Source organism: Neophocaena asiaeorientalis, unplaced genomic scaffold (genome assembly GCF_003031525.2).
Source record: "Neophocaena asiaeorientalis asiaeorientalis breed wild unplaced genomic scaffold, Neophocaena_asiaeorientalis_V1.1 scaffold303, whole genome shotgun sequence".
NCBI lineage: Eukaryota > Metazoa > Chordata > Mammalia > Artiodactyla > Phocoenidae > Neophocaena > Neophocaena asiaeorientalis.
The window spans coordinates 2,381,297-2,407,713 of record NW_020174420.1 but is presented as its reverse complement, the minus strand read 5'-3'; the positions used below and the strand labels follow the sequence as shown (position 1 = coordinate 2,407,713).

Here is a 26,417-nt window from a genome sequence, read left to right as displayed (position 1 = left end):
GCTCTCTGGAAAAAAAAAAAAAAAAAAAAAAGTGTAACTACTACTTTTGTCTGGGGGCAGTGTCTGGCCAGATTCATAATTCTATATTCACTGCAGCTGTCACTTGCCACCCCCCTCCCCAGGCTTCCCTAAATTGTTGATAACAGGCTTCAGCAACGTCTGTTGTTGATTTACGGCCTTTCAAAAACAAAGCAAACCTACAAAGCTGGTAAGAGGGAAAAAAACCTGTTCCTTTTTTTCCCCCCATAGCGATTATTGGAGCTGGCATTGGTGGCACTTCAGCAGCCTATTATCTGCGGCAGAAATTTGGGAACGATGTGAAGATTGACGTGTTTGAAAAAGGAGAGGTGGGGGGCCGTCTGGCCACCGTGACTATGCAGGGACAAGAATATGAGTCAGGAGGTTCCGTCATCCATCCTTTAAATCTGCACATGAAGCGTTTTGTCAAGGACCTGGGTATGTAATTTGGTCTTAGAGCCAAGCAGACTTCAATATGCATGGATGTTGTTGTCAGATAGGGAAGTGAAACTTTCCTGCCTTGTTAATCATCTTTTACAGTGAAGCTGGTAAAACTGCTTTCCTCACTTTCCTGCTAGCAATTGGTACTGCCTCAGGAGCTGCTCTGCTGTAATGGGACACTAGTTATCTGTATCTTCAGTTATCTGGAATTACAGCCATGGGGCACAGGGTGGGGATGGTTGCTGCTGTGGGTTCTCAAACCTCTGGGTTCGTGTTAAAGAATCAAAGAATGGTTTGAGTTAGCAGAAACCCTAGCGTGCTCATTTTACAGCTGGGGAAATGAGGCCCAGAGACTTGAGGTGTCTGGCTTAAGGTCACTCACACAGCTGTAGGTGCAAACATGTGCCTAGAACTTGGGACATCGGACTGCTTGCCTACCAGCAGAGGCACTGGACAGTTGTGGGGGAAGCGTGGCCAGCCTCTGCAGGCTATTTCCTCAGGGAATATTGTGTAATTTTGGCCTTCTTCCAGTTATCAGAAATAATCCAGTTATGCAAAATAGGATTTGCACAGGAATGGGGCTGACTTCTTTTCCTTAGCTGCTTGCCACATCTCCGGTGGACGCCTCCTGGGCCTCTTTCCTCCGTGAGGGCGAGTGTATGCCAGGAGCCATTTATGCTGCCAAGAGTCATGTCTGACATTTCTGTTTTTAAGTTGAATTCAGCTCATCCTTTGGTTTTTTTTCTTTTGACTTTTTGGTCTTTTTAGACTAACTATAGCCAGTCTCATTTTGATATATCTGCATGATCATCCAACCCATCTTTCAGGGAATCCGCTTTTGGAAAGTGTGGTGTCTAGTGTATCACCCACTGTTCTAAAGATAGAGCTCCTTTAACATGTCTCCTGCGAACTGGGGGAAGCCCGGATTCACTCACTTCAGAACGTCCCCGATAGCTTCAGATTATCTTCTCTCATTTGAGCAGTACAGAAACCACTGACTTAGCTACCTTTCTTTGTTTTTACAGGTCTCTCTGCTGTTCAGAGCCCTAGTGGCCTAGTGGGGGTGTATAACGGAGAGACTCTGGTATATGAGGAGAGCAGCTGGTTTATAATAAACATGATTAAACTAATTTGGCACTATGGATTTCAGTCCCTCCGAATGCACATGTGGGTAGAGGATATATTAGACAAGTTTATGAGGTAATTTCTTCTCTTCCATTTAACCTAAGCCTTATTAGATGATCTGTAGGAATGATAGTTTCTTGGAACAGTTCTCTACCTAACTGCAGCCTGTTTTTAAGATCGTTAGGCAAAATGTTTTGTATACAATACGCAGACCATTTATCCACTTCGAAGCTGAAAGGGTAGTTTATTTTTGCTTCTGAAAACATATTTTGCAAATGCTTATTTAATGTTACCAGACACTTTAAAATGCTCTACAAATATTAACTCCTTGAAGTCTCGTGACAGCTCTCTGAGGTAAGTACTGTTATTAGCTTCTTTTCACAGGTGTGAAAGGTGGAAGCTTAGAGAGGTTTCAGGTGTGCAAGTCCACCTGCCTAGTAACTGGTGGAGCTGGAGTTCTTACCCAGGCAGTCTGGCTCCAGAGTCCTCTCTCTTAATCTCGGAACTGTTTTAGTGTTGTGTGTAGATGAATGAGCTGATGTGTACAAGAGCTTGTAGAAAGGATCAGAAAACTTAAATGAGCTTTATTTAACTGTGACGTGATGTTTCAGTCAGCCAGCAGCCTGAAATATCAGTTCTGAGACCCAGGAATTTAAATTAGGATATTAAATTCCCACACTGTCTTGTGTAGTGAGAATACAGGTGCCTCTTTTCCTTCTCTATGTTTTTCTGTATTTTCAAAAATTTCTTTGTGTATGAATATGCATTGCTTTGGTAAGTAGGAAAAATAACATAAGATAACCAGTCTACCTTTGAAAGATACAACCTATTTTTTTTTTTAAGGTCATTGGCATGTGCTAATTTTTATGCCGGTTTACAGTTTTAGGTCCTGGAGAAACTCAGCTTGTAAATGCTAATAATGTTTCATTACTGTGCCTGTGCCAACGGAATAAAATAATTGTTAAAAAGGTAAAATTAGGGACTTCCCCTGGTGGTGCAGTGGATGAGAATCCTCCTGCCGACGCAGGGGACCCAGGATCGATCCCTGGTTGGGGAAGATCCCACATGCTGCGGAGCAACTAAGCCTGCGCGCCACAACTGCTGAGTCTGTGCTCTAGAGCCTGCGAGCCACTACTACTGAGCCCATGTGCCCTAGAGCCTGTGCGCTGCAACTACCAAAACCCATGTTCTCTAGGGCCTGCGTGCCACAACTACTGAGCCTGCATGCTGCAACTGCTGAAGCCCACGTGCCTAGAGCCCATGCTCCGCAACAAGAGAAGCCATTGCAAGGAGAAGCCTGCGCACCGCAATAAAGAGTAGCCCTCACTCGCCACAACTAGAGAGAGCCTGCATGCAGCAATGAAGACGCTATGCAGCCAAAAAAAATAAATAAAATTAAATCTGTCAAAAAAAAAAAAAAGGTAAAATTACATGTCATATGACCAAGTATTGCCCAGCACAAATGTAAGAGGTGAATAGGATAAATGTACTCTAGTTTCTGTAACTTACAGTAGTTAGGGATTTCTTTCTTTCTAAACATCATTCTGAGGTCAATTTCTTGAACTCCTTTCCAGCGAGTACGTTAAGTTCAGCTATAATGCAGGTTGTTTTAAAGTAGTCATTCATTCCTTTGTTCATTCACCAAATATTGAGTACTTATTATGTGCCAGGCAGTATTCTAGGTTCTAAAGATGCAGAACCCAGAGCATGTCCCTGCCCTCAAAGAATACATATTCTAGTAGAGAGACAAGCAGTTTACTAGGAAAATATATAGAATTTGTATAGAGACAGCCAGTCACTTTTTTTTTTAATTTTTAATTTTTTGGCTATGTTGGGTCTTCGTTGCTGCGTGTGGACTTTCTCTAGTGGCGGTGATACGGGCCCAGCCGCTCCGCGGCATGTGGGATCTTCCTGGACCGGGGCATGAACCCATGTCCCCTGCATCGGCAGGTAGACTCTCAACCACTGCGCCACCAGGGAAGCCCTACAGCCAGTCACTTTTTAAAGAAAGGGGGCGTATTGCTGCATCCTCAGCAGGAAAATCAAGTTCACATGGCATCAGATACAGCCTTGCCTGTGTGTATCAGTTTTCTTGACATGTAGAGAATTGCCCTTTGAGAAATTAAGAAATCACTTTTCAAGTGAATTCAGGGTATTACAGAACTGTGAAAAAGACCCAGTGAGGAGATACATAAATTATACTATTTTTAAAAAGTTTATTTTATTGAAGTATAGTTGATTTACAATGTGTTAATTTCTGCTGTACAGTGAAGTGATTCAGTTATACATATATATACATTCTTTTTCATATTCTTTTCCATTATGGTTTATCACAGGATATTGAATATAGTTCCCTGTAGATTATACTATTTTTGATTTTAGAAAACAATTCCCAAACTTTATGGAATTACTGCCCCCCTCCAGTGTATCTTTGATACTTGATTATAGAGCACTGACCTTTATGTTGTTTAAAAGGCCATCCATCATATATTACTGTTTCTTTCAATAAATCAAGAACATGCAGATCTTATTTTGATAATTTTGTCATACCCTATGAGACAGTTGGAGAAAGGGCAGGTATTGAGCCAGCATGTGCCAGTTGCTAAAGTAGTGAAATCCTGCCGGACTTGTGAAATAGCTACTAGCTGCATGTTTTCTCTTCCCTGGGAGTTTCCTCCACTGCTCCAGCAGGGAGTCTTGACTCAGTTCCAGTGCTGTAGTCAGTCTACTTTCTGTTTAATGTTGTACCAGTTATTAAATATTTGTAATAATCACTCATGTTACAGAAACCAGGATTGGGAGCCACAGAGGTTGCCAAAGAGGAATCTGGAACAGTGAAATCCCCAACATTTCAGTAAAGTAGTAGTTATTAATCCTGGCTGTGCATTATATTCACATGGGATCTCTTTTTTCTTTGGCCATGCTGCGTAGCTTGCAGGATCTTAGTTCCCAACTAGGGATGCAACCTGGCCCCCGTCAGTGGAAGTGCGGAGTCCTAACCACTGGACCACCAGGGAATTCCCAACATGGAGATGTTTTAAAAATAAGAATGATGTGGGACTTCCCTGGTGGCAGAGTGGTTAAGAATCTGCCAATGCAGGGGACACAGGTTCAGTCCCTGGTCCGGGAAGATCCCACATGCTGCGGAGCAACTAAGCCCGTGTGCCACAACCACTGAGCCTGTGCTCTAGAGCCCGCGGGCCACAACTGCTGCGCCCGTGCACCGCAAATGCTGAAGCCCGCACGCTCTAGGGCCTGTGTGCCGCAACTGCTGAGCCCGTGTGCTGCAACTACTGAAGCCTGCACGCCTAGAGCCTGTGCTCCACAACAAGAGAAGCCACCACAATGAGAAGCTCGTGCACTGCCATAAAGAGTAGCACCCGCTCGCCACAACTAGAGAAAGCCCTCGCATAGCAATGAAGACTGAACACAGCAAAAAATAAATTAAAAAAAAAAAGAATGCTGTGCTCTACTCCTAGACAATTTTTATTTCATTGGTTTGTAGTAGGCATCTGGGCATTGGTGTGTTCACCTCAAGTGAATCTTGCCTATAAGTCTCACTTTTTTGGATATATACGACAGATCCAGTTGGCTCCTTTTTAAAGTGGCTTGTGTGATCATCTGTAGACATTTTGGGGAGATTTGTTGACCAGCTTTGGGGAGGTGCATTGTCATTTTTGTGCTTCTATTTCAGAGTGGGCACAGTGTGAGCAAAAGCCCATGTAACAGTAGTAAGCCATGATACTTGAGAGAGGGTTCAAGCTTGTGGTAGGCAACGCCCCACACCCCTGGGAGTATGCATCTTTCTTTGCTGTTGAAGGTATTTGGGTGGAGATCCTGCTGCCCTTGATATCCACACTTGCCAAGTCAACTTCCAGTTCTGAGCATTTATTTATGCAGTTTTTCTGGTTGGATGCCGTTCTCTATTCCAGAATTCATGTCTTATCTCACCCCTTTCCTAATACTCTAGTCACCATTCATCTCTCTTTTCGAACATCTCTTAAGTATTGTATGGTGCACGCCACACACACGCTTGTGTTGTTCTGTAGTATGCATAGTAGCCAGAGTGTCACGGATATTCAGTCACGTATTTGTTGAATTGAATCCTGTGGTCCACAGAATGGCTTCCCGTTGAGATGTCTTGGCTTATAGGCTGGGTTCAAGCTCGTTCTTGTCTCTAGCACTTAGTGCATTTCTGGGGATATGTTAGATCCTTAACACTTCTTGATCTGAGACTGATAGGACTCATAGTGAAAGGCTTTATAAACACCCTTTTTTATTCCTCAAAGGAAAAAAGTTACACCTAACAAGTCATTTTTTATTCTTTTCGTTTTCTCATTTCCCAAATCCAGTCTATCTTGAATCCTATCAGTCTTTAAAATATATTCAGAATTTCACCACTTCTCACCACCATCAGTGCTACCGCTTTGATCCAAACCACCATTATCTCTTGTCTGGTGGCATGTGGGATCTTAGTTCCCCAATGAAGGATCAAACCCGTATCCCCAGCATTGTAAGCACAGAGTGTTAACCGCTAGACCACCAGGGAAGTCCTGTCTGGATTGTTGGGATAGCCTCATGTGGTGGGCTGAATAATGCCTGCCTCCCTCTGCAAGATGTCTACATTCTAATCCCTGGAACCTGTGAATGTGTTACCTTACGTGGTGAAAGGGACTTTGTAGATAAGATTAAGGATCTTGAAAAGGGGAGATAATTCTTAATTATTTAGGTGGGCCCAATGTAATCACAAGAGTTTTTATAAGAGGGAGGCAGGAGAATCAGAATGAGTATTAGATGTGATGATGGAAGAAAGAAGTTGGAGTGATGCATGGAGGGGCCATGAGCCAAGGTGGCTTATAGAAACTGAAAAAGGCAAGAAAATGGTTTCTTCCCTCAGAGCTTCTAGAAGGAACCAGCCTTGCTGACACCTTGACTTTAGCCCAGTGAGATTGACTTTGGATTTCTAACCTGCAGAACCATAAGATAATAAGTTTGTATTGTTTTAAGCCACTGAGTTTGTGATAATTTGTTACTGCAGAAATAGGAAACTAATTCACCTCTTAACTCATCTCCCAGCTTTTGCCCTTGTGCCATCACAATCCGTTTTCAGCATAGCAGCCAAAGTAGTTTTCTAAAAATCTAAGAGTCATCACATTACTCCTCTGCTGAGAAACTTTCAGTGGCTCTTTCATGCAGAGTTACAGCCAAAATCTGTGCCATGGCTTGGAAGACCTGATAGGATGTAGATAATCCCATTCATCATTTTTAAATTTCCTGTTTGTTATGGGCAGAGTTGTGTGTCCTCCCCACCCCCAAACTTATATGGTAAAGTCGTAACCTCCTGTACTTCAGAATGTGACTGTATTTGCAGATAGGGTTGTAATGAAGTAATTAAGTTAAAATGAAACCGTTAGGCTGGGCCCTATCCAATTTGACTGTTGTCCTTATAAGAAGAGTAGATTAGAACACACAGAAGAGGCACCAGGGATGTGCACAGACAGAGGAAAGACCATGTGAGGACACAGCAAGAAGGTGGCCATCTGCAAGCCAAGGAGACAGGCCTCAGAAGAAACCAAACCTGCCAACACCGTGATCTTGGACTTGGAGCCTCCAAACCTGTTGGAAATAAATTTCTGTTGTTTAAGCCAGCCAGCCTGGGATACTTTGTAACGGCAGCCCTAGTGAACTAATACACAGTTGGTATTCTGCGTACTCGTTCACCCATTGTTGAGAGTGGGATATTGGAGTATCCGGCTATTATTGTTGAACTGTCTGTCTCTCCCTTCAGTTCTGTCAGTGTTGCTTCATGTGTTTTGGAGCTCTGTTAAGTGCATATATGTCTATAATTGTTATGTCTTCCTGATGGAGTAACCCTTTTATCATTATAAAATGTCCTCCTTTGTGTCTAGTAACAATTTTTGTCTTAAGTCTATTTTCTCTGATATTAGTGTAGCCACTCCTGCTCTCTTTTCATTACTGTTTGCATGGTATATCTTTTCCCACCTTTTTACTTACAACCTATTTGTGTCTTTGAATCTAAAGTGTATTTCTTGTAGACAAGATAAGTTGGATTATTATTATTATTTTTTAAGTCCAGTCTGCCAATCTCTGTGTTGTGATTGGAGAGTATAGTCCATTTATTTTTAATTACTGTTGATATTTGCTTTTTATATGTCTTTTTTCTTTTTGGCTGCACCACATGGCATGTGGGATCTTAGTTCCCCACCAGGGATTGAACCTGTGCCCCCTGCATTGGAAGGCGGAGTCTTAACCACTGGACTGCTGGGGAAGTCCCTCTATTTGTCTTATATCATTTTTGTTCCTCTGTTTCTCCATTACTCCTGTCGTTTTTTTTAACCCATTTATCTTTTGATGGATATTTGGGTTGCTTCCACCCCTTGGCTACTGTGAATAATGCTGCAGTAAACGTGGGTGTTCAATTATCTCTTTGATCCTGCTTTCAGTTTTTTTGGATATATACCTAGAAGTGAGATTGCTGTATCTTTTGGTAATTCTACTTTTAATTTTTTGAGGAAACACCATACTGTTTTCCATAGTAGCTGCACCATTTCACGTTCCCTTCAACAATGCACAAGGGTTCTAATTTCTCTACACCCTTGTCAGCACTTGTTATTTTCTGTTTTTTAGATAGTGGCCATCCTAATGGGTGTGAGATGATAATCTCTTTGTGGTTTTGATTTGCATTTCTCTAATGATTAGTGGTGGTGAGCATCTTTGTTTTTTTTTTTTTTGTAAATTTATTTATTTTTGGCTGTGTTGGGTCTTCATTGCTGCGTGCGGGGGCTACTCTTTGTTGCAGTGTGCAGACTTCTCATTGCGGTTGCGGAGCATGGGCTCTAGGCACGTGGGCTTCAGTAGTTGTGGCAGGCGGGCTCAGTAGTTGTGGCTTGTGGGCTCTAGAGCGCAGGCTCAGTAGTTGTGGTGCATGGGTGCAGTTCCTCCGCGGCATGTGGAATCCTCCCGGACCAGGGCTCAAACCCGTGTCCTTTGCGTTGGCAGGCGGATTCCTAACCACTCTGCCACCAGGGAAGTCCCTCTTGAGCATCTTCTATGCTTGTTGGCCATTTGTATGTCTTCTTTGGAGAAATATCTATTTAAATTGTTTGCCCATTTTTTAATTGGATTTTTGTTGTTGTTGCTGAGTTGTAAGAGTTCTTTATATATTCTAGATGTTAAACCCTTATCAGATACATGGTTTGCAAATATTTTCTCCCATTTTGTAGGTTGCCTGTTCACTCTGTTGATTGTTTCTTTCACTGCACAGATGGTTTTAAGTTTGATGTAGTCCCATTTATCTTTTTGCTTTCGTTGCCTGTGCTTTTGTTGCCATATCCAGGTAGTCATTGCCAAATCCAATGTCATGAAGCTTTCTCCCTATGTTTTCTTCCAGGAGTTCTATAGTTTCAGGTCTCATGTTTTTGTCTTTAATCCATTTGGAATTAATTTTTGTATATCATCTAAGGTAAGGGTCCAGTTTCTTGTTTTTGCACGTGGATATCCAGTTTCCCAGCCCCATTTGTTGGAGATACTATTCTTTACCCCATTGTGTAGCCTGGGCACCTTTGATGAACATTTGATGATGTACATAAGAATTTATTTCTGGATTCTCTGTTTTGTTCCAGTGATCTGTATGTCTGTTTTTATGCTGGCACTAAACTGTTTTGATTACAGTAGCTTTGTATTATGCTTTGAAATTAGGAAGTGTGAGACCTCCAGCTTTGTTTTTCTTTCTTCATACTGTTTTGGCTATTTGGGATCTTTTGAAATTCCATGTGAATTTTAGGAATTTTTTCCAGTTCTGCAAAAAAAAAAAAAAATGTCACTGGGATTTTGATAGGGATTGCACTGAATGTGTAGATCACTTTAGGTAATATGGACATTTTAACAATTTCAAGTCTTCCAATGCATGAACACAGGATGTCTTTAATGTCTTTCAGCAGTGTTTTGTAGTTTTCAGTGTACAAGTCTTTTTGTCTCATTGGTTAAGTTTACTCCTAAATATTTTATTCTTTTTGATGCTATTGTAACGGATTGTTTTCTTCATTTCCTTTTCGTATTGTTCATTGTTAGCATAGTGCCTTTAAAAAATATTGAGATATAATTGACATATGACATTGTGTAAGTTTAAGGTGTACAACATGTTGATTTGATACATTTATAATATGTATTACATTATGATTACCACCATAGCTAAACACCTCTGTCATATCACATAATTATTGTTTCTTTTATGCGGCAAGAACATTTAAGACCTAGTCTCTTAGAAACTTGGAAGTATATAAAATAGTATTGTTGGCTATCATCATTATGCTGTGCATTAGATCTCCAGAATTTATTCATCCTCTAGGTGCTGCCTTCTTTTGTTTTAGAGAGTGTACCATTTTAATTCTCTTGCTGTTTCTTTCAGAATACATATTTTTGTTATTGTGTTAGTAGTTTCCCTGGGGATTACAGTTACTATCTTAACTTAAAATAATGTTAATTGCTTAAAACAATGTTAATTGAATTAATACCAACTTAACTTCAAAAGTACACAAAAACTTTACTCCAATATAGCTTTGTTACCTCACCATACTATGTGCTATTGTCATACAAATTATGTCTTTATGTTCTATAAGCTTATTAGTTTTATGATTATTGCTTTATGCAGTTTTAAAAAAGTCAGATAAGGGGAAAGAATTTCAAGCATATACAGTGGTTCCTTGGTATGCATGGGGGATTGGGTGCAGGACCACCCCACAGATACCAAAACCTGCAGATGCTCAGATCTCTTACAGTTGGCCCTCTGTATCTGTGAGTTCTGCATTTGTGGAAACGGAGTGCCAACTGTATATTTATTAGAAAAAATTTGTGTATAAGTGGACCCATACAGTTCAAATCTGTGTTGTTTAAGGGTAAACTGTATATCTTTATACTGTCTTTTTTTTTTTTTTTTGCGGTACGCGGGCCTCCCACTGTTGTGGCCTCTCCCCCTGCGGAGCACAGGCTCCGGATGCGCAGGCTCAGCGGCCGTGGCTCACCGGCCCAGCCGCTCCGCGGCATGTGGGATCCTCCCGGACCGGGGCACGAACCCATGTCCCCTGCATCGGCAGGCGGACTCTCAACCACTGCGCCACCAGGGAAGCCCCTATACTGTCTTTTATATTTACCTATTTAATTACCTTTACCCATTCTTCATGTGGATTTGAGTTTCTGTCTGGTGGTATCTCAGCCGGAAGGGCAACTTTTAGTATTTCTTGTAGGGAAGGTTTGCTAGTGTTAAATTATCTGTTTTTGTTTACCTGGGATTATATTAATTTCTCTTAATTTTTGAAGGATAGATTTGCTGGATATAGAACTCTTGGTTGATAGTCTTCTTTTCCCCCAGCATTTTCAATATGTCATCCCACTGTCTTCTGGACATCATGGCTTCTGAAGAGATGTCAGCTCCTAATCTTACCGAGGATCATTTTTGCTGGATGAGTTGCTTTTCTCTTGCTGCTTTCAAGATTTTCTCTTTATTTATCCACAGTTTAACCATTATGTGTTTAGGTGTAGATTTTTATGAGTTTATCCTTTTTGGATTTGTTGAGCTCCCTGGATGTATAGATTAATGTCCTCCATCAAATTTGGGAAATTTTTGACCATTATTTCTTCATAAATTTTTTGTCCGTTTCTTTTTTCTCCTCTCCTTCTAGGATTCCATTATGTGTATCTTGGTATGCTTTTTGTTATCTCACAAGCTCCGAGGCTCTGATCATTTTCTTAACTCTTGATTCTTTCTGTCCCTGATTGTATAATCTCAACTGACCTTATCTTTTTTGTGTGTGTGTGTAATACGCGGGCCTCTCACTGTTGTGGCCTCTCCCGTTGCAGAGCACAGGCTCCGGACGTGCAGGCTTAGCGGCCATGGCTCATGGGCCCAGCCACTCCACGGCATGTGGGGTCTTCCCAGACCGTGCGTGGCACGAACCCATGTCCCCTGCATCAGCAGGCGGACCCTCAACCACTGTGCCACCAGGGAAGCCCTCAACTGACCTTACCTTTAAATTCACTGATTCTTCTGCTGTTTCAAATCTGCTGTTGAGCCCCTCTAGGGAATTTTAATTTCAGACTATACTTTCCAACTCCAGAATTTAAAATTTTTTTCTATAATTGCTTTATTAACAGTCTATTTGTTCTAATCAACATTGTTTTCATACTTGTTCTAGTTCTTTAGATATGGATTCCTTTAGTTCTTTGAACATATTTATAATATCTGATTTAAAGTCTTTGTGTATGGGACTTTCCTGGTGGTCCAGTGGTTAAGACTCTGTGCTTCCAATGCAGGGGGCGTGGGTTCGGTCCCTGATTGGCGCACTAAGATCCCATGTGCCGTGTAGCGAGGCCTACTAGTCTTTGTCTGGTAGGTCCAATGTCTGGGTTTTCTCCGGGAAAGTTTCTGTTGACTCCTTCCTCCCCGCAACCCCACCCCATGTATGGGCCATACTTTCATGTTTCTCTGAGTATCTCGTGATTTTTGTTGAAAACTGGACATTTAAAATAATATTAAATGGCAGCTCTGGAAATCACAATTTCCCTCACCCCAGGTTTGTTGTTGTTGTTGTTTGTTTGTTTAGTGACTTTCTGGGACTGATTCTGTGAAGTCTGTATTCTTTGCCATGTATGGCTACTCAAGTGTGTGTGTTGGGATATGTTTGCAGTGCTCTGGAGGGTGGTTTACAACTCTACTTTAGCCTTTACTTCTGGCTTGCTCAAAGCCTCAAGGTCAGCCAGAGGTGACAGGTTAGGGCCTTCTCAGGTCTTTCCTGGGCATGTGACAGCCTTGTACATGGACATGAGCTTCTAGGTCCCCAGGAATGAATTGGGGTTTTTCATTCCCCAATATTTAAAAAAAAAATCTTTTGTTAAGCCTCTTATTAGCTCCAATTGGTATCACAGCCTCAGGCAGCTGATGTTAAATTGCCACTGATGTTTATGACAGATGCACTCAGGATGGGCTGTTTATACAGAGCGAGCTCTGAATCAGGTCAAAAAAGACAAGCCCTAATCTAAAAAATACAACAAACTAGTGAAAATAACAAAAAGAAACAGACTCACAGATATAGAGAACAAACTAATGGTTACCAGTGGCAGGGGGGAATACAGGGGTGGGGGCTGGGAGGTACAAACTATTGGGTGTAAGATAGGCTACAGGATGTATTGTGCAACTTGGGGAATATAGCCAATATTGTGTAATAACTGTAAATGGAGTATATCCTTTAAAAATTGTATTTAAAAAAACAAAAGGACAATCCCTGAGGATAGAGCTTTTGAGTGAGTTGCCAGATAGGGCAAAAGTGGCACTTCTCTGGGAATGGGAATTTTGGGATGCTCCAAGCCTGTCTTATTCCCTCCTGTGGCTGCCAGCTTGCTGGTTTCACAGGGATTGTAGTTGCAGGGCTGCTGATTTTGAAGGCTACCTTGTTGCTAGCAAGAGGGGAATGGGAATAGGGGAAGTTAAAATACCACAAGGCTCACTTGTTCTTACAGACATTCAACCATTTTTCTTGAATAAATTCTCCTGGGATTTTGTTTATTTCCAGAGTTTTGAAAAAGTTGATGTTGACAATATTTGTCAGTGTTCTCATTGCTTTTATGTAGGGGCAGATTTTTTAAGGTCCTTACTCAATTATTGTAGAAGTGCTTCATCCCACCTTCCCTACTTTTTTCTGTCTGTGCCTCTACCTGTTCTCCTGGATCTCTCTGCTTCAGCTGCAATACCAGGCATGCTGCTGTCCTAAGGCCTTTGCACTGCTCATACCTCTGTCTGAAATATTTCCCCCCACTCCCGTCCCTGCAAGGATTGTATCCTCACCTCCTTCAGGTGTTTGCTGACGGATCACCTTCTCAGTGAGGCTTTCCTTGACTACTTATTTTTTTGTATCATCTTATTTAGAGTTGCAACCCTGTCAGCTCCAAGCATTTCCAATCTATATTTTTTTTTAGTTTTAATTTTTAATTTAATTTATTTTTGGCTGCATCGGGTGTTTGTTTCTGCATGCGGACTTTCTCTAGTTGAGGTGGTGGGGGTGGCTACTCTTCGTTGTGGTGCGTGGGCTTCTCATCGTGGTGGCGTCTCTTGTTGAGGCGCACGGGCTCTAGGCACGTGGGCTTCAGTAGTTGTGGCGCATGGGCTTAGTCGCTCCGTGGCATGTGGGATCTTCCCAGACCAGGGCTCGAACCTGTGTCCCATGCATTGGTAGGTGGATTCTTAACCACTGTGCCACCAGGGAAGCCCTCCAATCTTATTTTTGATTTACTTTTCTCCTTGATAATTATCATCCTCTAAACTGTCATATAATTTGCTTGCATTTCTTTATTTTATTGCCTGTTTCCCCATTTGGAACAAAAGCTCCATTAGAGCAGGGACTTTTTTCTGTGTTGTACTGACTTCTGCATCCTTAGCACCTAGAACAGTGTCTGACTCAAAGTTGATGCTCCATAAATATTTGTTGAATGATTAAATGAATGAATGAGTGAATAAATGGGTAGGGGGTATACAAATGTAGTTTAAAAAGAAAAGAAGTTTGTGTAAGCAATCTGATTAGCAGAAACTACTAGTTACGTCTCACTTTTTAGTAAATAGGCATTCTTTTTTTCTTTAATTTATTTATTTCATTTATTTTTGGCCGTGTTGGGTCTTCGTTGCTGTGTGCGGGCTTTTCTCTAGTTGCGGCGAGTGGGGGCTACTCTTCGTTGCGGTGCGCAGGCTTCTCATTGCGGTGGCTTCTCTTGTTGCGGAGCACAGGCTGTAGGTGCGCAGGCTTCAGTAGTTGTGGCGCAGGGACTTAGTTGCTCCGCGGCATGTGGGATCTTCCCAGATGAGGGCTGGAACCCGTGTCGCCTGCATTGGCAGGCGGATTCTCAACCACTGCACCACCAGGGAAGCCCGTAAATAGGCATTCTAATGCAGGGGTCTCTAACCCCTGGGCCTCGGACCTGTTAGGAACCGGACCAAACAGCAGGAGGTGAGCGGGGACGGGGTTGGGGGGGTGGGGGTGGGCTGGGCAAGCGAGCGAAGCTTCATCTGCCGCTCCCCATCGCTCGCATTACCGCCTGAACCATCACCCCCGCCCCGTCCGTGGAAAAATTGTCTTCCATGGCACTGGTCCCTGGTGCCGAAAAAGTTGGGGACCGCTGTAATGCAACTAGTATTGTAAAGCAGTTACAGTGCTCAGTGTTTATACGGTATATATTGTCTCATGTCACCCTCTATGAGGCCTTTACTTAGGAGGCTTGTTTGAGTGGGGTTGGGGCTCCGGTGGGAGGAGGCAGGGAATAATTTTTTTATAACATCATACTTAAGTTATTTAATTGGCTACTATTTTGTCATGCTGACCATTACAAAAGATTGCTCTTCATTTTATGAGGTATTCAGTGTATTATTTTTCTGAAGAGCTCAGTGCTCTCATCTTACTTTTTCCAACTTCCTAGGGACTACAAGCCAAACAGTATGGGCTGGAAGGAATTATCTTAATTTCTCAGTTTTGGCACAGAGAGTTTTTCCACAAAAATATATTCAACATTTTGTATACTACACCGTTAGACAGTAGGTAATGTTGAAATGGATATGACATTATCTCTGCTCTTTAAAAAAATTACAGATTATTTTGAGAGAAGAAATTTGATGTAAAAACTCTTCTATGATCACTGGTAGAGATCTTTCCTTGGCACTTATTTCTTCCTTTGCTTCATACACTTATCTGTGCATATACCTGAGTACCTGTTCCTAACTGTAAGTTCCTTGAGAGAAAGAAACCATGTCTTCCTCATTTTGGTATCACTTGCACCCTGAAAAAATATGTATTGAATTATTGCATGAACTAATTTATGTGAACATTTTTTCAAGTCTCTAAAGTGCAGAGAATGTCAGGTGATAGTTCCTAAAAATTAAATAAGTCGAAGTAGTATCTAAGTGCTGAGCATGAGTGCTAAGTTTTATGGGACTTTTGGCGGTGATGACATCACTGTGGGCTGGGAAGTTGGGTAAGACTTTGCAAAGGGTTTGGGATTCAGGCTCTGAAGGAAAGTGTAGCTAGTTGTATGATTAGGGATGGGAAGTGTATTCCAGATGGAGGGAAGAGGCAGTGCAGTGTTTGGGAGCAATACTCAGAGCATATTTGAGAGCAGTGAATGAATGGGTCAGCTGTATTCAAGTGGAAGATTGTGTGTGTGTGTGTGTGTGTGTGTGTGTGTATGTATGTGGTTGAAGGCAGAGGGGGATAGTGGTTCTTGAGCCTTCTACTTGCCATGTGACTTTTAGACAAGTTTTTTAACTTCTACTTTGCTTCTTTATCTGCAATTGAGCAAAGGAGTTAGTTAGACTTGATGATTTTTTTTTTAATGTCAGAACTTTAGTAAGTAACAGTAATACGCAAGATGTTTTTTGAGTAAGTGGATGGATGACAAAATAAGGGTATTTTAGGACATCTGGGAGATTCATAAATGTTTCAAAGAAGAGAAACTAGGGGCAGGTAGATCAGTTATTCATTTTAGTAGTTTGAATATAAATCCTCACTTAAGATCAGGGAGATGAGAATGAAGTAACAGAAGAGATGTTAGAAAGATTGATAAGGTTTCCTTCTTAGGTGGGAGAAGCAGAGAGGAGAAGTGAAATGTTTAAATTTGAAACTAAATGAACTGAGAATGACATGTAGGATGTTGGGAGTAACTTGTTATTTTTGGTTGTGGGAGGAGAGAGGATCAAGTCTAGTGGAAAGGTAAAGTTTAACTTTAGACATGTCTAAGTGTGCTCAAGATAAGATGAATAAGACATACCTACTTCTTGAAAGGTGCTCCCAGTGACCATATTAATGCAGAAGAGTGTATATAAAGGACAGTGGACTTCCCCCAGAGGAGGCGGAGGGAGAGGGAGGCCAAGAACCTCTGGGATACCTGGGGCAGATGGTGACTGAGGTGCATCTCACAGGATAGGTAGGGACTCATCAGAAGGACACATGAAAGTCACTTTGAGTCTTAGAATGCTATTTTCCTTTTTTATGTGTACCCTTCCCCCTGTCTTGTTTGGTGTTTAATGGCCATTTCTTTTCTGTTCAAAAGGATCTACCGCTACCAATCTCATGACTATGCCTTCAGTAGCGTAGAAAAGTTACTACATTCCCTAGGAGGGGACGACTACCTTGGATTATTTAACCGATCACTTATTGAAACCTTGCAGAAAGCAGGCTTTTCTGAGAAGTTCCTCGATGAAATTATTACTCCTGTCATGAGGGTCAATTATGGCCAAACCATGAACATCAATGGCTTTGTAGGTAAGTCAGGGCTTGCAATAGTTATGGACATTAGTTTACAGAGTGGTTTACCTGATGCTGTGGTGGCTCCTTTAGGCCATGTTTTGGAGAAGACTGCCTTTCTTTGTGAAACCTCAGACACAATAAAAATGTTGGCAAAACTGTGTATATGTAAATGTGCATTTCTATGGGAACAGAGTCTTTAGCTTTTATTAGTTGAATGCTTCTCATCTGGGGGAGATTTTGCTCCCAGAGCCACTTGGCAATGTCTAAAGACATTTGGAGCAGGGCTTAGCTAATTGGGAAGGGAGAGTGTGTAGAGGGCCTCTTACAGAGTCAGAATTAAAAGACATTTTCTTCCTACCGCTGACAGGGGCAGTGTCAATGTCCTGTACTGATCCTGGCCTTTGGGCAGTAAAAGGTGGCAATAAACTTGTTTGCTCACGGCTCCTTCAGGCTTCCAAAAGCAATCTTATATCTGGCTCAGTAATGTCCATAGAGGAGAAAACAAGGACCAAGCAGACAGGTAAACTTGAACTTCTATTTTACTGTTCCTAATTTTCCCTGCAGAAAATAACTGCTCGGGGAGAAAAACCTCTTTCTCCATCTCTCACTCAGTTCCAAATGATGGAACGGAATTTTAGTTTCCCGACCAGGGATCGAACCTGCGCCCCCTGCACTGGACAGCCAGGGAAGTCCCAAATGATGGAATTTTAAATTGGAGGTGTTGTATATCATGTAGAAATATTCACAGATGTGCTCAAGTACAGCAGTATGACTCTTTGGATTTAAAAAACAATTTCATCCTCAAAAGTAAAAATTTCATATTTTGTACTTATTGACAAGATTTTATTTCCATTCCAAGTAGAAAATTGGCCTCATTGTAATACAAATGCAAGGGATAATTATCTTAAGGGATAAAACTTGTTTAATTCCTTAGAATTATAGAGAAACTATTAAGAAGGTATAGAATTATTTTTAGAAGGTATAAAATATAGTATGTTAGAAACATTAAAAAAATGTATGCTTCCCTATTTCCTCTAGGAAATCCCACAAAGGTGTATGAAGCGGTCTACCAAACCGGATCTGAGACCCATTCAGCCTTCTATGACATCGTCCTGGTGGCCACTCCGTTGAATCGAAAAATGTCCAATATAACTTTTCTCAACTTTGATCCTCCAATTGAGGAATTCCATCAATACTACGAACCTTTAGTGACAACTTTAATTAAGGGGCAGTTGAATTCAACTGTCTTTACCTCTAGAGCTTTAGATGAGTTTGATCTCAGTACAGTCTTAACCACTGATAATCCAGATTTGTTCATTAACAGCATTGGGTTTGTGTCTTCTGTAGAAGAAAGTAATAATAATCCTCAACCAAAAGCGGACAGGTCACACGTTTGGAAGATCTTTTCAGCAGAACCTCTTACTAAAGAACAAATTTTAAAGCTCTTTGTGTCCTATGATTACGCTGTGAAGCGGTCATGGCTTGCATACCCTCATTATATGCCTCCAGAGAAATGCCCTTCCATCATACTCCACGATCGACTTTATTACCTCAACGGCATGGAGGTTGCAGCAAGTGCCATGGAAATGAGTGCTGTTGCAGGCTACAATGCTGCTCTCCTCGCCTATCACCGCTGGAACGGGCACACACACATGATTGACCAAGAGGACTTATATGAGAAACTTAAAACTGAACTATGAAATACCACTATTTCTTTTTTTTCCGTCCTGGTTCCAAATGGAATCATCACTGCAAAAAAGAACACAGTCTGAGCAGAGACGATTTTGAAACAGATATTTTGCTGTTATCATTGTTTAACAAAAGTAACCCCAGTGAATCATGAGATATATACAAGGTTCTAATTAAGCATGAAGGCATAACTATTGCATCTCCAAAATTTATTTTCTTTAATATCCATCAGCAGTGTTTCCCAAACTTCTCTGATCATAAGAATCATCTGGAGTTTGTTAAACGTACGGATTCTCTAGCTCCTCTGATTTAAGAGGTCTGGGGTGGGGCCCTGAATTTTGAACCAAACCTTAAAGCATTTTAAGCAGAGCACTTGAGGAAGACCTGTCTTTTAGTTCGGGACTAGTTCATTTGTGCTTCGCAGCTGGATGTGATCTTCAGTCAGATACAACTACTATGGGAGCTGGTATCTTATGCCTGGCTTTAGTAATTTATATTTTTCAAAGTACATATGCCCATGCTTGAAGCCTTGACTTTCAGAATGTTCTTTTCATTGCTTCTGTCTCTATTTCATTAGGGGTGAAAATCAGAAGTCTTAGTTTAGTATAAATTTAAGATGTCATACAAAAATCTTAAGTAAAATGAGAAGTGCAGGCTACTGATTGAAGAAACTGGCCTTCTATTATCAAACCCTCACCTGAGGAGCTTTTAAAAATAGTGATGGAGCTCCACAACAGATTCTGATTTAGTTGATTGAGGACAGGACCTCAGCTTTTTGTAGCTTTTGAAAGTTCCTAACGTGCATCCTGGGTTGAGATTCACTGATGGTGGTGGTTTATGTTTCCCAAGGGTTTTTAGTGCCTTACGAGTCCCAAGAAACCCAATCCATTATCAAAGCGGGTCCATGTTGCAAAGAATGATTTCTCTCATTGAGAACTCTAGTAATCTTGATAGTAAGATGCAGTGACAGTCTCACAGCAGAGGCAACTTAGATTACTCCAGAGCAGTTGGCACTAGAGGAGGCTATTCGGTAAGACACCTTGCTTGATCAGATCCAGTGTATGTTCAAACTGTTAAACGCTTCTAAAGGTACTGTAGCATTTTGGTTGAGAAATTGGTTGCTGAAATCTTCTGAGGCCCTGGTTCTGAGCCTCAGCTGTACATTGGAATCACCTGTAGGAGTGCTTCCTGAATGATTCTAATATGTAGCCAAACTTGAGAACCAGTTCTCCATCTGTACAAAGATCATGAGTGACTGTCCTTATAGTCACTGGGAGGACAGGACAAGTAAAAGCTTGTGAATTCTAAAAGTAACTGCAACCAAGTTAACATGTATTGTTTTTTTAAAAAAAAAAAGCCCTCCAGATTATAGCAAAAAAGAGAACACTGATTCTTAAAACAATTTCTTCTCTATTACAATTGTGAATAATATGCTGATAAAACTGCCAAGATATGTTTGATGTAGAGGCAGGAATTAAATTTATAGTTTGTCAAAGGGTCAGCTTTTTACTATTTTTATTCTTAATAAGTATGTTGAGACATTCAGTTTTTCCTTTTGTGGTTTTAATGAAGAGAGTTATGTAGAGAGTGTAATACTATTATGTATATGCTAAAAGTGGGTGAATACTAGTGAGGTAATTTAATTTCTATCACTTATAGACTTGTTTTGCGATAGGACATATTTGTGCTTCGAACAACAATTTAAAAGGTTGCTGTTATATCAAACCCAACTCTGTTTTCCAACAAGGCATCTGAAGTTGTTTCCTCAAAGAGCAAAACAGGTTATCTGTATGTCAAGCATATTAGTATTAATGCAATTACAGCATTAAAAAAACTTTTTTTTTTAAATTGGAAGAAAACCCTATCAGGGCCTATTATTCCAGGAGGCCGCTCAAATCATCTTTTTACAGAAGAGACTGGTAAAAATTATGCAGGGGCTGAATGAAGGCCAAGTTCTGCTCCAGTGGTTCTCCAACTTGAGCGTGCATCGGGATCACCTGGAAGCCTTGTTAAAACATTGCTGGGCCTCACCCCAGAATTTGTTTCAGTAGGTTTGGAGTGGTATACAAAAGACTGCATTTCTGTTATGTTCCTAGGTGATGCTACTGGTCTAGGAACCACACTTAGAAAACCAGTTCAACAATTCAGCTCTACGTGGCTGCAAAAAACACAAGCTTGTTGACATTAGTGAAGCATTAAAAAGAGAATGGAAAAATAAAAATGTACTGGCCTTCGTTAGTTTGATCCCTCTCGCTATTCTTTTGCTGTAAACATTTCCCATAAATAGGAAATACCACTTTACATACACATAAGCCACCCGTTTTATTATACTTTACAAGTACCTCACATACTCAGTGTACACCCCACTCTCCAGTTTTAAAGCAATTCATGATTTGTAGGCTTTTTACCAGATCACAAAAATAAGCATTTGCTTGACAGGTTTCTTAAAGTTAGGTTTATGATACAACCATCTGTAAAATATCTCTCATTTGAGTTTGTGAACCATAAAATTTATGAACTAGGTGAATATATCGTGGGCAGTGTTACCACTATCTTCTCCACAAAGAACCACAGTGCACTGGAATGTTTTTCTCTGGAATTGTATTTCTACTCTTGTATTCAAAAAAATTTCCCACGTATGTTCAAAATAAAACCATGATATCATGACTTCCTGTGTTTTACTTCTGCTGTACTATATGGTTGACCCTTCAACAATGTGGGGGGTAGGGACGCCGACCCCCAAGCAGCCAAAGATCTGCGTGTAACTTAACAGTCAGCCCTCTGCACATGTGGTTCCTCCATCCAGTTCAGAATCCGTGGATTCAAACCACCATGGATGGCGTAGCACTGTAGTATTAGTAAATTATTTACTAATAATCCAAAATTATTTTGGAAATAATCTGTATAGAAGTGGGCCTGCACAATTCAAACCTGTGTTGTTGGAGCAAAACCGTACTTGGTATGTAAACGTATGTGAAAAAGTCAGAGTTTGTCAAAGTTATGGCAAGAACTTTGAAAATTCCAGTTAATGTTTCAGAAGAAACCCACTCAGGCTTGCAGCTTCTTTATCTCTGTTCAGTGGTAAAAGATACAGAAAATGGGCATCATTGCCAATGTTTCATATTTAATAAGATTCTTGTATTTTAATGCATTAAAAACCTCAGGGACTTCTAGTGGATGAGCATCCGCCTGCTAATGCAGGGGATGGGGGTTTGATCCCTGGTCCAGGAAGATCTCACATGCTGTAGAGCTAAGCCCGTGCGCCACAACTGCTGAAGCCTGAGCGTCTAAGAGCCTGTGCTCTGCAACGAGAGAAGCCACCATAATGAGAAGCCCGTGCACCGCAACAAAGAATGGCCCCCGCTCACTGCAACTAGAGAAAGCCTGCACGCAACTACGAAGACCCAGCATGGCCAAAAAACAGAAAAAACAACACCCGTGAACAAATCAGTCACAACCAGGAACAGGTCATGATAGAAAAAAATCAGAATAAGAGCAATGTTCAGAACAGCTGAGAAAGCATTTTTGACTATTACAGAAGTTTATTTAACAAAACAGTTCAGTGAGAAAATGTACACGACCCAGTTTTCACCGTAGTGAAATGTGGAGAGGGGACATGTGGAAGCAGTTGATTTCTCTGGTGAAGACAGCCATCGTTCATACTCGTTCCAAAGCTTCTAACATGATGATACTATTGCCTCGTATTACCTAAGAAAGATAAAATGAATTTGAAAAGAACACAGTTCATTTAACAGACATATCAATGATGATTAAAGTGATTTGATTTCATCAAATCATTAATGGTTTTTCGGTTATTAAATGTCAGTTTGTGAGGCTTTTTTCCTGGTCACAGGAACACAAAATAATTCCAGTCTTTTAATAATGACATGAAGCCACTAAGCCCTTCATAATGAGATGCACATCTAGATTGAAGGCTAACAAGTACCTTTTTGAGACCAGTCTCCAATGACCCATTTCACTTAAACTGCAGGACTCAAATGAACATGCCCATCCCTGCCCCTAAGGGATCCATAAGTTAGTGGGAAAAATAGGTACAGTAGAATACATCAATCAGTTTAGGGGTATAAGATCATTGAGGGAACAAACCAGGATGAAAGTTGGAAAAAGTAGGATTTCTGAAGATGACGTTTTAGCTGGGTCTTGAAAATTGGGTACAATTTTGACAGGAAGATAGGAAATTCTAGACAGAACTGAGATGAAAAAGTGTAAGGGGATAAGGAAAAATCTAATCTGAATAAAGTAAACGGTTATGGAAGGAAGTGGTAAACAAAGACAGTTCGCACCTAATCTTAAAAGGCCTCAAACACCAATCTTAAAAGTGTTTGGAAAGCATCATGAAACCAACAATGAACCAGTGACAGTTTCAGAGCTGGGGGAATGTTTTGGCAAAAGCTTATATAAGAGAATGGGGGTGGGGGAGACTTAGAGGCAGGAAGAAAAGTTATAAAGAAAAGGCCCCAGGGGCACAGTGCCTGATATAGTAGCCATTCTATAAAAGATAAGCCAGGATACTCATGACAGCATAGGTGAAATGGCTGGTAATGGCTGGTAAAGAGGGATAGAAAAATAAGTCAAACTGGAAGGGGACTATGAAAATAAGGAGCGCCTGGTGGACTGTAGGCAATGCAATCACAGATCCGTTCAAGTAGAGCTGGATAGGTGAAAAGGACAGGAGTGGGATGAGGGATGTGGAACGATTTATCAGAAATAGAGGCATTCTGGGGCTTCCCTGGTGGCGCAGTGGTTGAGAGTCCGCCTGCCGATGCAGGGGACGTGGGTTCGTGCCGCGGTCTGGGAGGATCCCACATGCCGCGGAGCGGCTGGGCCCGTGAGCCATGGCCGCTGAGGCTGCGCGTCTGGAGCCTGTGCTCCGCAACGGGAGAGGCCACAGCAGTGAGAGGCCCGCGTACCCCAAAAAAAAAAAAAAAAAAGAAATAGAGGCATTCTGAGTAAGATCAAAGTGGAGCTCTGCTTGTAGGCAGGTGGTGTAAAAATAGCTGTAACTTGTTCTTTTCTCCTCTCATTCTACTTGCTTTATTTACTACATACACTATTATTTACTATCTTCCTCACTCCAGTGTCATTTCTATGAGGCAGGGACTTTGCTTGGTGCACCATCCCCAGTGCCTAAGCTGTGGCAGACACACAAAAGGTTCAGTAAGTACTGTTAAGTAAACAAATGAACCTCCACGTGATTACTGCAGCTGACAGACTGGAAAGGAACGTGACAGGTGGGCAAGTGTCCTGGAGCCTGGCAGAGACAAACAGCAATGAGTATGATGAGAAGGTGGCAAAGAATTAAAGAGCTGCATTAAAGAGAACAAGGCCCTGAAAATGACAATGGGGATTGAAGGAAACTACAGACTCTTACTCTTCTTACAAGTTAGGAAAAGAAGAAAGCTAAACAACATGATTACCTAGTTCTCAAGAGTTTTAAACTGCTGGCTTATGTGCAACAGATGATGAACACCACATCTCACTGACAAAAGCATGAAAAACAAGTAGGCTTCTTTCCTAGCTCCCTCCTAAATTTGTCCCTTTCTGACACTTTCCCTAGACGTGGAGGGTGGTGGAGAGAAGTTATTTCAGGTAACTAAGATTTTCAGATCTGTGGGCTTTTCCTTTTTGCCATCATTAAAAAACAAAACCACTACTTTCATCAACATTTTCTAAAACGGTATCACACACTTCTTTGCCTTCTCACATAGTACACAGTTAAGGTTTGCCGTGAACACCTCTGTTGTGCAGTGCTCTACCTCTTTCCCCACTGTGCTCGAGGCCCCATTCTCCAAATCAAACTGGAACCCCAATTCCATATTGCTCCTTTGTTGGGCTTCAATACTAAGTTTTGGCAAAGTGTTGCTCAGGCTTTTAAAGTCTCCTGCAAGGGCACAACTGCCTAATAAAGAATACAAACATAATATGGAGCTACAGAAGCACAAAGCCTGATCACCTGAAATATGTAGCATCAAAAAAAGACATAATTTTTACTACATTCTTAGGGGGACCTTGGAGTGGAGCAGAATCTTTAGGAAATAAGACAGAGTTGATGCTACTGACTACTCTGGGGATGTCTCAAAAGATAAGAGGCTAGTCGAGACATTGTTATGTAATTATCCACCTGACAGATCCCCCAAACACATTACCCCACCCCCTTCAGAATACACACATTCTTAATACTATTCTTAATTTAATACTATTAAGTAATTTCAACGGCCTCAATGGGTCACTGATTGGACAAGGGAATAATGACGCCAACGTAACTGTCTCCTTAGCCAAACAACTGGTGAAAAAACAAAACTGTAACTGGTTTCCCCTCTTTTCCTTAGAAAAGCCATCCTTCCATTTTCTTTAGACTGTTTTTTTAAAGACAATTGATATATTATCATTATTTCATTTTCAAAGTGAACTCAGCCACAAGAATTAGCACCTACTAACACAAGACTTTAATTTTTAGTCACACAACCCCCATCATAGGTGGAGGAGCAGACTGCCTAACACGGTAAGTAGGTGCTCATTATTTGAATGACTTGGGAGGACACTGCTTTTAACCAATTTCCGTGTAAAGAAAATTAAGCCCATCAAAATTTAGGGAGAAAGTTACGAGAAAGATCCATGATCTAGGCTCAATTCCTTCTCTGATTAAAATTTCGAGAAGTGCCACACATTCTCTAAAAAGTTATCTTCCCAAGTTAAGAACTTTAGATGTCAATTCCTTCTTGAATCCTTTTCTAGCAAATTTGTTCAGATATGAACCAAAATCCTAATCTACCCTCTATTAGAACGAAGATTTCCTAATCTGTAAAAGGAATGGCTAGGGGGAAATCTTGGGGTATTTTAAAGCTGTTTTATAAGAAACTGCTGCTAATGATTTGCCCATACTTTTATTCATTTTTAACAGAAGCTCAAGGAGACTGTACCTGGAAAGAAGGCAGGTTTACATGAAACGTGTGGGGGTGGGCGGGGAGTCTCATAGCTAGAGATTCCAAGTTGTTTCTCTAACCCTGACTACTGATTTGCTTTTCAAAACGCAGTAATGGAAATACACTTGAAATAAGCAATAACACAAGCCTTGAAAAGGGTGATTAAAAAATTATACCCTTTTACTGCTCAAACTTTAAAAAGTGAGGCAAAATCATGGCTAATGATTAGGAACTCTTACCACCTCTTAGAGGTCTACATGCTCAATGATTTGCTAAAGCTAAGTTGTCTGTTTTTTTTTTTTTTTTTAAGTTGTCTGTTTTGATTCACCTTGCCCAGGTTAACTCAGACTTAACACTTACTGGGTATACTGTCCTGTGTTGGGCAGAGTGGAATTCAAAGTCTGGGTCTTGTTGACAAACATCAACAACTCTTCTTCAGTTGTCATATCTCTATGGCCTACTGACTGCAGAAACATTTGCTCCTATGATTAAGAAGTCATCATCTGTTTTCCTCCTGTTTTCTTCCATGTGAATGGCTGTCATTGTATCCCTTGCAACTTTTACCTTGACTACTTTTTGAGTGTGATAAACCAGAAAATCTAGGTTAATTATATATACAATTAAATCCCAAAAGTGTGATCTGTGACCTGGCAGATCTGCATCAAATGGGCACTTGTTAGAAATGCAAAATCTCAGGTTCCATCCCATACCTATTGAATTAGGATCTGCGTTTTAACAAGATTTTCTGGGAATTCATGGCATGTTGAAGTTTGATAAGCAATAATCCTCACTACATGTTAAAATTACACAATATCGGGCTTCCCTGGTGGCGCAGTGGTTGAGAGTCCGCCTGCCAATGCAGGGGACACGGGATCGTGCCCCGGTCCGGGAAGATCCCACA

The 26,417-nt window shown here is 41.1% G+C and overlaps 2 protein-coding genes across 2 annotated transcripts in view; one reads left to right on the top strand and one right to left on the bottom strand.

Annotated features, from left to right (window-relative positions):
- Positions 1-21,239, top strand: part of PCYOX1 (prenylcysteine oxidase 1) — a 22,397-nt gene extending 1,158 nt beyond the window's left edge. Inside the window, exons 2-6 of the mRNA XM_024756393.1 lie at positions 250-456; positions 1,485-1,659; positions 16,687-16,898; positions 17,251-17,403; positions 17,922-21,239. Of these exons, the coding sequence (XP_024612161.1) occupies positions 250-456; positions 1,485-1,659; positions 16,687-16,898; positions 17,251-17,403; positions 17,922-18,583 (1,409 nt within the window). The 3' untranslated portion in view covers positions 18,584-21,239. The remainder of the gene's footprint in view (positions 1-249; positions 457-1,484; positions 1,660-16,686; positions 16,899-17,250; positions 17,404-17,921) is intronic.
- An 850-nt stretch (positions 21,240-22,089) lies between these two features.
- SNRPG (small nuclear ribonucleoprotein polypeptide G) overlaps positions 22,090-26,417 on the bottom strand; it is a 9,799-nt gene continuing 5,471 nt past the window's right edge. Inside the window, exon 4 of the mRNA XM_024756363.1 lies at positions 22,090-22,280. Coding sequence (XP_024612131.1) covers positions 22,230-22,280 — 51 coding nt within the window. The 3' untranslated portion in view covers positions 22,090-22,229. The remainder of the gene's footprint in view (positions 22,281-26,417) is intronic.